Source organism: Trichoplax adhaerens, genomic scaffold (genome assembly GCF_000150275.1).
Source record: "Trichoplax adhaerens TRIADscaffold_28 genomic scaffold, whole genome shotgun sequence".
NCBI lineage: Eukaryota > Metazoa > Placozoa > Uniplacotomia > Trichoplacea > Trichoplacidae > Trichoplax > Trichoplax adhaerens.
This window is the reverse complement of record NW_002060969.1, coordinates 260,689-270,487: the sequence shown is the minus strand read 5'-3', so window position 1 is coordinate 270,487 and position 9,799 is coordinate 260,689. Positions and strand designations below refer to the sequence as shown.

The window sequence follows — 9,799 nt, the reverse complement described above, 5'->3', positions numbered from 1 at the left end:
ACTCGGCTTAAATTGTAATTGTACTACTTCGTATTTAAACATATCCTTCTCATTCCTGGAATCTCTTCGTATCATCCATAACTATCCTGTAATATCCTATATTTCATGAACTTAATCAATACCAATTAAATAGACTTCATAATTAAGCATAATTATTGCAGGTCTCATATTATCGTTCTTATTGTATTCGTAGATATGAGTTGTTGTGTATTCCACCAAAAGAGTTTACTCCTATCGCTATCTTATTTTTAATTACACCGTTATCAACTTGAACGTCTAGTTTCTACTGTAATGCTATGTTTTAATTTGACTTCTAACTTCAGACCAAATGTACTCTGTACGAAGAGGTGAAACTTACTAATTGACCTATCTTCGCACTAAATCTCATAAAGTTTTCCACGTTTTTTTCTGGCTATTCTTACCGATTACAGCAATATAAGTTGAACATATGGCCCTGTACTAGTACTATATCGAATACCTTGATGTTTCTATATTTCAAAATTCAAAGACAGATGCGATAGACGCTGCACAAAATATTAGTTTCACCTAATTTAATTGCATGTAACCAATATGCCCAGCTGTAATTAGCTTTCACTCAAGATACTTAGTATAAAATCACTATGCATCCTGTAGAACGTATAAATACCCTTCGCGCATCACTCTGTTCTAATGAGGCAGATGAAGGGGATTTATTATTGCACGCGCACACAAACATAAAGAGTATTGCGGTAGTTACACTTACTTATATATCTTTACTTATAATACATACGACTTATGTGAATAATAAACTGTTAGAATGTAGTACAATTTACCGAAGCACTATCAACATCGAAATATCATTTAATTAATTATTGACACTACGGAATTATAAGTATGCAAATAATCAAACCAAAGAGCGATGGTTCGGGTTCAGCTAATCTAAGTTATCTAACTGATACTTTACGTAGTATGATATACACTTAAATGATCCTAAACAGCAGTGGAGATTTCTATACACGAAGTATCACTAACCATTTAGTGTCGGTTATATGAATGTCAAGCTTCGATCTTGCTCTTATCAATTTATTTTACACTACTCTCTACAGTTAGTATATTCCGTTGCGAACTGACCTGGGGTGCTAAATAATAACGCCCACATTTACCTTATTAATAAAACTTCTTTTTTCGTTGCTTACCTATTATTAATTAATAATCTTCATGAGCTCGAGACGCAACATTACTGTGCATAGGAGAGAAAGTAACAACTGAGAAAGAATTTAAGTATTAATGTATTTAAGTAATTCTACAGTAGAGCAATTACTTTTTCTCGGTGAAAATAGATGGGACAGCTGATAAGCATGAAAATTAGCAAAGCAAAACCTTTCTTTATGAGTTGCGATCGATTAAGTAGTCCCGGGGAACATTCAATGGTGTTAGCGGCCCCAATCATCATTGATCAGAAGAACAGAACACTGTACACGAAATATGACGGAGAACTTACAACTACTGTCGTACCTTCTTAATCTTTCAAACTACATTATAATTTATTAAAGCACCTAAAGATACTGTGAAAGCTAACAAAATTCAATTAAATCTGCTATAAATGTTGATGTGATCGATTTAGCACATACTTTACACCTAAAGCGATAGAGAAAATTAATCCAAAACATGAAAAAGCGGAAGACATATCTAAGAACTGCGAAATTATGCCATTGCATAGAACTAAGTTTATGGTATGTCAAAGATATTGAATATACGTAGATTTATTGACCTATGGTACAACCTCAATTCATTTATCTTTTCTCAATGAACCAGTGGGAATATAAAGCCTGCAACAGTCCTTTCCTATCCTTAAACAGGTACAGCAGCATGGTTATGTACAGTACTTCAGCCTGTGAAAATTGTGTGATTTTTTACAAATTTAAAAGTTTTTGCGTCTATTCTATTAAGTACAGTACGAATTTATGTATTTCTTTAACTAATTTTCGTATGTAAAAACATAACTGTACCTACGTTTACGTCCATCACTGAAATCTTCAAGAATATGAACACATCTTGAAACAGAATTACTTAGGTGCATTAACTGACGAGCATTGTAGATTTTGTCATTTCATCGCCGATATTGTAATACCGTAACTTAGGCATTTAATACTGTACTGTATTTTCTCTGCGTTATCAATACTAGTAGTGCAAGAGTAACTAGTTAGTGCTTCAATGAGTGTTACGTATTACATTTAATAACTAGTACCTATAAACACAGTAAACAGGGTGCATCGCTTGGTCTAGTATTCCAGTTTCTGCAGTAAGTACAGTACGAATGTGTGTTATAGTTTCTAACATAAAGTTGATATCTCGATTGATGCTGTAGAATAAATGACTGTGCTTTCAATAACCCGTGATACGGATAAAGGTAGAGATGCTGTAAATTACACTATATATGATCTGCAACGGATAAAATCCTAATGTAATAGCGTAGTTAAAGAATTGCGTTCTCGTGATTCATTTTTAACAAACAATTAAGTAAAAAATTTAACAATGTGGCTGATTGATAACAATTCTAGAATCCAAATTCGTTTTCTTACCCTTGTAGGCAATGAACGTATTTGTTTTTTTGTCTAGTATTTCACAACACCAAATAACGAAAGAGCAATTACGAAATAAGAAAATTATCACATCCTTACAGGTTATTATTTCATAAGAAATAAGTTTTTTAACAAGAGATCTCATAGCTACTGTATACTAGAGGCATTGATATGCTGTACATGCGCTTCTTCTCAACTTTTACAAATAAAACTTCATCATCTGAAGAATCCATCAACTTATAGCTGGCCTAGCAGTGAAGATATTAGATTGAGAGTTACACCAGCGAAACTATTGAATAGGTTTGCAATATTAGCTGCCGCTAACAATATAATTAGATGATGATTTTTACGATTAAAACAGCTTACAAGCATGCTTACAATACATCATGATTTCAAACTACAAAATTTAGAGAGATTTCATTCGCAAGTAATTTCGGCCGCAGAAGACTGACGAAATTTCCTATAGAATTATGCGATATAGCGAAAGATATGTATTTAGGAAAAGGGTTCAAGTATGTCACACCTGTTTTACGTAGCTTCTAGTTTAACTGCAGATAGGGACTTCTCCAAAAAGAAATTATTTTTTATAAAAATTTTTCGTGAAGTCGTTGCTACAAAAAGAATAGATCAACTGAATATAATGGTTATCTTTTAAGCATGACCTTCCCAACAATTTATATTTGTTTATTGATGTCGTTTCTGAGTATTATTTATCATATTGACTAAATTCAAAAATTTTAGTTCTAAGTACCTGCCGGAACACAAGCAACTAACACCTCTGCAATCTATTAAATCACCAAGGAAAACGGTATGAAGGCTTATACAAATCTGTTTTGCGTGATTCTATTTTCCCATCTCATAGTACTTGATTATAGGCAATTGACGACAAGTCCAAAAGTCAGCGATTTGGTAAACGAATGTATAGCAGGCTGCCTCGTAAGCATTACTCGAAGAAAAATAACGCTAAAGATAGTGAGACGTATATTCAACCACCTATTGCGGACAATAAGGAAGTGCGGTCTGTGGAAACTGTAAAAATGCCATTGCAATCCATAGTAGTGTCTGCTACTTTGCATCTGTCCACGAACAGCCCAATAATGGAAGACAGCAGTATCGAAAGGTTGGCAATATACTATACTGTACATGTACACTGTACAGTGTACAGTAAATTAGTCATTTAACCCATATCGTATTTCTTTTTCACGGTAGCAGTATAAAATGGGCAGTATATGACCCATGTCATTCAGTACAGAGATTGTGTGATATACGAGCATTATATATAAAAATTAGTATAGGATTAACACCTTTGAAATCGTGCAAAATGTTGTTAAAATTTTTTAATTTTGGATTTATTAAAATGGTAGAAAAGCGACTAATACATGCAGTAAAACTTTCTCGAAAATATTAATAAGCTTACGTAGCTTAGAAGTAAATCTATGATCTGTATGCTGCATTTGTGTGCGATATTCTAAAATAAATAATTGTATATAGGAATGACGTAGAAGGAGAAGATAAAAATTCGGAAAATATAAAGTAAGAAGTTCCGCAAAATTATGATTTAACTTTTACTGGTGCATGTTGGCTTGCTACATTGGAATTCATTATGTCATATTTACTGCACTTATCCTATGCACCATGACATACCTAGTTGTCTTTATGTAATTTTAATAATATGATCTAAAGGAACTGCTAAATACTTAAGAGAATAGATTTCCACATAGATTCGTAATTTTTTAAATCCTAGTATGTCTCCGAAATCTTCTCAACTTGAGAATCCGTTAGAGGTAAGTTCATCGCTATAAAACTACAAAATTTCTTTATAGGTGTTTCTATTTATTTAGAAAGGTTGCAGAGTGTAAGAGATAGGTGATGATTAATCATAGTTGATAAAACTGAGACAACTTTTACCTTCAAATATTTTAATTAATTTCCTTAAGCAATTAGTAATCTTTCCACTCATCTCGCGTGCTATATATATATTTAGCCACAGATTTCCAGCCCAACTATCAATAATGAGAAGTTAGGTTCGATAATAAACGAATTTAAATCTTTAGATGCTGATTTAGACGGGTAGGTATCTAGGAAGTATACTGTTGCCTACAGCAATCAATGAAAAAGGTTACTAATTACCATGTAAATCTTTATCCAACTCAATAAGGAGACTAGGATTTAACGACATTATAAAAATACTGCCTAGAAGCCTGTCTTCCAAACAAAGAAACTTTCTGAAAAAGGTTTAACCATAAGATTTTATAAATATGAGCATACGTACATATATCTTTTAGCATAAAGAGTCTCACTCGTAGCCTACGCCGTATTAAAGTAAGCAGGTCTACTCAGTCTAGTACAGTACTGCAATTCCACAGCGATATATTTGTATTACTTAACACTGAACATTTCGTATCGCTGCTATAACTAATGATCTGTCGATAATTTTATTTTCTGTGTTCAAATATACAGTACGTACAGTACAGTATAAATAGTAATTATAATATAACTCATTAAGCATGGTTTAATTAATTAATTTAATTTAATAATTTAATATTTATGCGCATACGTCCTGAAAACTGCTATTACAATACAATAGATTCACTGGATTTCGGACAATACCACGTTCTTTGGCGTTGCGGAGTATTACACGTTTAAGTGTCTATGCGATTGCCTAGCAGCAATGAGGTACGAGTATATGATATTTATTCTGACTGACGTACTCGATTAATATTGTGGTATATTAAAGTTTAATCGCGGTTTTCCAGTCCGATGGCAAAGCAGTGCTACGAAAACTTAGATTATTGTGAAGTTGAGGATAAAGAGAATTATGCAGCATTGATCGTACGTAAATCTAAATAACACTCCCTTTTTTTATCTTCGATTTTTGCTTATTTTCAACTCAACTGCATATTGTATTGTAACCGTGATTTTTGTACCCATTACATTAATTGCAATAATTTGTTTGTAAGGTGAACAGCGTATAAATTTCTCATTTCACTGCTTCATATCACTCTATGTAATATATTATAACATTTCAGTAGTCTTTATGCACTATATTCTCACCACACATTTTTTAGCGAAATCCACGTATTGAATATTTGAATTTCATCGACACATCGATAGTTGAACAAAGTTAGTTTACGAACTTATATATAGTTATGTGATTGCTTCAAGATGGTCAGGATGTTAATAAGTGTGCACTTTTACGGTGCAGAGTAACAATTGTTAATAATATCTTTAAGTATGCTATATTGGGATTCTAAGCTGATTCTACTTTATTCATGTAGTGTACTGTATTATATACAGGTAATTCTTCGCTTAGAGTAAGTGCTACTCAGATACTCCAAAACAGTAAATTTCTTCTATAATATTTGACTATTCGTATCGTGTTTTATGATTTCAATGACATGTCCACTTTACAGAAAATCTATGAAGATTTAGACAACGGAAGCGGCAGGGTTGCCATAATCACCTTAGAAGTGAGTTACGGTTGATTGATTGATTTATAACATCAGAATTACTCGCTACCATTCTGAGTAAATGAATAATACTACTTAAATGCTAAATCGTCGGCTGACTATCTGTCTTCAGCGCATTTCACACAATCAGTCATAAAGACAATTATGTGTCTATAAGTACGATATTGCATTGAGCCTTAGTTCATTGCTTAATTCTGTTTAGCGATGCTTAATTACTGAAAGAAAGCTGAAAGTTTCAATACAGGCCGCCGTAGAAAAACTTGGGTTATTTTATGCGATCGTAAGTAATGCAATCCTAATTATAAGCGATCTAAAAATCACTATCACTTCTAGGTTCTGTCCATAATTAAGATCAGAGGTATAAATGTACTTGCAAACATACTTGTTCAAAGGAAGGGATACTGACATAAAGTATAACCAGAATAATCGTTATAACGATTTACGAAAGTTATAACTATATGGTTTAATGTAGTTTAACAACTTTTACAGGATTCAATGCATGATGATTGCTAACAAATCATTGCAATTAGATATTTCAAGCATTAGAGCATAATTAACTAAAAGTAACTTTGTAATTTCTATATGTCAATTGTATTAATTAATAACCCTTTGATACCGTTAGAAATTTGCACACTAATGCTATCACTTTTACAGAAATATTCGAACATACCGCAGGAATTTTGTTATGTAATTAAACCTCTTTTCAGTGTAGATCACTACAACTAACCGTATCATCTTTTAGTCACAGGACCTGAAAATTGATAAAGTGACATATATGGCACTATTACCATTTCTGACTTTCCAAATATAACTATGGCAATAGAATCATAATTCAACGTGTCGAAAAATATCAACTGAATATGACAAACTAAGAACAGTCTTGGTGATCCAATCTAGATATTTCTTCTCATTCTACTTATTGTAATCAATGTAATTGCAACCACCATCTATACTCAGTTTAATTGTTTTTTTAAATCTTATACACCTAATATGTGTACAAATTTCTGACGTATTTTAAGCAAATCTGATGACCAATTTGGTAACTAGTTTATTGAATAATTATTTGATTGATATCCTGAAAAATCTGTAACTTACCACTAACACTAAAAAAGAAATAAGTCAGTAGAAAGAAGGAAAATCACAAAAACTTCTTAGCTCTTCGAATTCAAAAACAAATTAATAACTATTTTGGCCACACTTAAGAGTGCTAATCTTAACTTTAATTGTTACTATTAATTATATATATTTATTTGAGCGACCAGTCTTTTATCAAGAAATGCCTAATACTTACTTTCTTAGTAGATATTACGCGTATGAATACAAAATAAATTTTGTAATCGAAAATTTCACTACTGAGACGAATGAAAGAAAGTATGACTAATCACAGTTTGGTTATTGTTATACACAGTACACGGTATAAAGTTACTGAACCTCTGTTAAATGAGCACATTATCGTAAACCGTCAGTAAAGCGACGGGAGTTTGCACTAGTATTATTAAATGTGACATCACGTTATTATGAAGGCATTCTGAGTGAACTATCAGAATATGCGTAGTTTAACTATTTGATGGAATAATCTTATCTCAAAATCTCTTCATAATCTGTATGTACTAATATAAACGATTCTGTTGTAGTCTCTGCTGCGAGTACCGAAATTCCTTCTTGATTTACCCGGTAGACTTATATATAGAACGATTCATGTTACGAATCAATATCATACGAATGTGATTGCTAATCTCCCAAGGCTGACATGCGATTGCCCTATTTTATAACATTATATTATTAACAACGCTGCCTACTACCCACCTTACTTTTAGCATATGCACGGTTAATAATTAATTTATCATTTATATTCTTGGGAAACTTATTATACTGCCTGAAGCAATGGCTAACAATTAATTATTGTAGGTCTCAAATTGAATTCTTACACAGTCCACTTATACCTTTCAGTGATATTGGTACATATCCAGCTTATGTAAAAGTCCTGAAATAACTCGCACCACTTTTATCAATGATTGCAATCTAATCTCATAGATTATAATAGGCTTACAAATACAGTTCGCGTAACAGTTTACCATAATTCTGTAGAGTTCCATAGAGATTACAATACACATACAGAATTTGCAGTTAAATAGAGCACTGCATATTAATTAAAAGTCTATTAATATAGAATACTATGCATACTGTAGTGTATATATATAGGACTGTAGTTGACCTAAGCTAGTAGAGGCTGAATCTCATATCGTTTTCATGCTGGTATGGTAGAGTGTAACAGTGTACGTAACATGAATAATCATTGTCGATGGAATTTTGGCGATAATGCAGAACTGTAAAATCGACCTTTAAATAATGGCATAAGGTGATTCGGGACGGGAAATTAATTATTCCTTAATTAAAGCGATCGATTATGTGTGATTACTTATCAAAATCTGGTTGTAAACTTGTCACAAACCAGCTTCGTGACAAGGATAACGTAAAACAAATCTCTAAATTACTACAGTCTCCGGGATTCAGTATCCCTTAACTACCTCACAAGAATTTAGACGCCTTTGCTTCTACGTTAAACTTAACTAGATAATTGAGAACTACTTTATTCAACTATCTGACGGGCTTATATACCCTTCTACAGCAGCTAACATTCATGAGTCATCTTATAAAAATACTTATGTGAGAACATCTACTAACTAATTTTTCACAGTCGGACTACAATAGGTCCATTCACAGAATCATTTCAGTGCACATTACAGCACGCATTAAATTTACTGTAACACATTTATAATTAGAGTAATTCCTATTGTAAGTAAGTAGTTGTAATATATTATCACTATATTATATTCACCAAATTTAGATAGCTATTTCTTCACGTTAGTTCGTACCGTGACAAAACTATAAAAATTTTGTGAACATGATTTAACCCATGAGATTGCTTATTATAATAATTTAATTTGCATTTTTACTCTTTTTACATTAAATACAAATTTATAGATTTAAGTTAATTCCAGGTGGTACATTCATTAATTAATTATTCATATTAATCTTTCAAGATAAGATTTGGAAGATTGTCGAAATGAAGTTGTGTAGTACTATAAATACTATTGAGTATTTATATGTTTGCTAAGGAAAGTTATTTTTATTGATTGTCTTGTATCAGTTTTAATTGAAGCTGTAAGTGTGGATTGAACGTTGCACTTAATTCCTTGCTAAATTATAGTATGAATTTGAATCAGCTGCTTCAAGATAGACTTCGATCATCCCAACCAATATGTAAGTATAGGAGGGTAATAAATACAATTCGATTTATAATTCGTGTACACTTAGAAGCGGATTTCGAGTTAGAGTATAACAACTAATTATAAGTCGTCACTCCATTAACCTTGAAATTCATTACTTCGACATGCATAATTTGCGAATTTCACAAGAGAAAAACTATAAAAAACTATAAAATTATATCCATAAGAGCAACGTTTACTTTTATTGTAGAATTAGACAGTCTTTAATGCCAGTGAGTATGAACCTAGTTGATATCGCAATCATTCATAGTAGCTTGATTTAGTTACTAAGGTGCATCCTGATTTCAAGTAAAGATAATTAAGCGTATATGATCTAATTAATGGCACAAGATCAGAACCATGAAAAGACTTAACAATATTGGTGAAGTGATGTGCGATTTAGATGGAGACGAAGATAAGATAGTTCAGGGTAGATAGCATTTACTCATATTTACGATTGGAGTTAGGAGATGACACAGAGATAAGTTAGCCTCGTAGC

The 9,799-nt window shown here is 32.1% G+C and overlaps 1 protein-coding gene across 1 annotated transcript; it reads left to right on the top strand.

The window, feature by feature from the left end:
• Positions 1 to 1,647: 1,647 nt before the first annotated feature.
• Positions 1,648 to 6,588, top strand: TRIADDRAFT_61790 (uncharacterized protein; the record flags this gene model as incomplete). Its single annotated transcript, XM_002117747.1, has 15 exons — positions 1,648 to 1,712; positions 2,225 to 2,281; positions 2,805 to 2,861; positions 2,972 to 3,073; positions 3,303 to 3,369; positions 3,437 to 3,681; positions 4,053 to 4,094; positions 4,306 to 4,345; positions 4,546 to 4,631; positions 4,847 to 4,883; positions 5,149 to 5,237; positions 5,318 to 5,393; positions 5,975 to 6,031; positions 6,234 to 6,311; positions 6,562 to 6,588. The coding sequence occupies 15 exons, from the start codon at positions 1,648 to 1,650 to the stop codon at positions 6,586 to 6,588; spliced, it is 1,125 nt and encodes a 374-aa protein (XP_002117783.1).
• Positions 6,589 to 9,799: the final 3,211 nt, after the last annotated feature.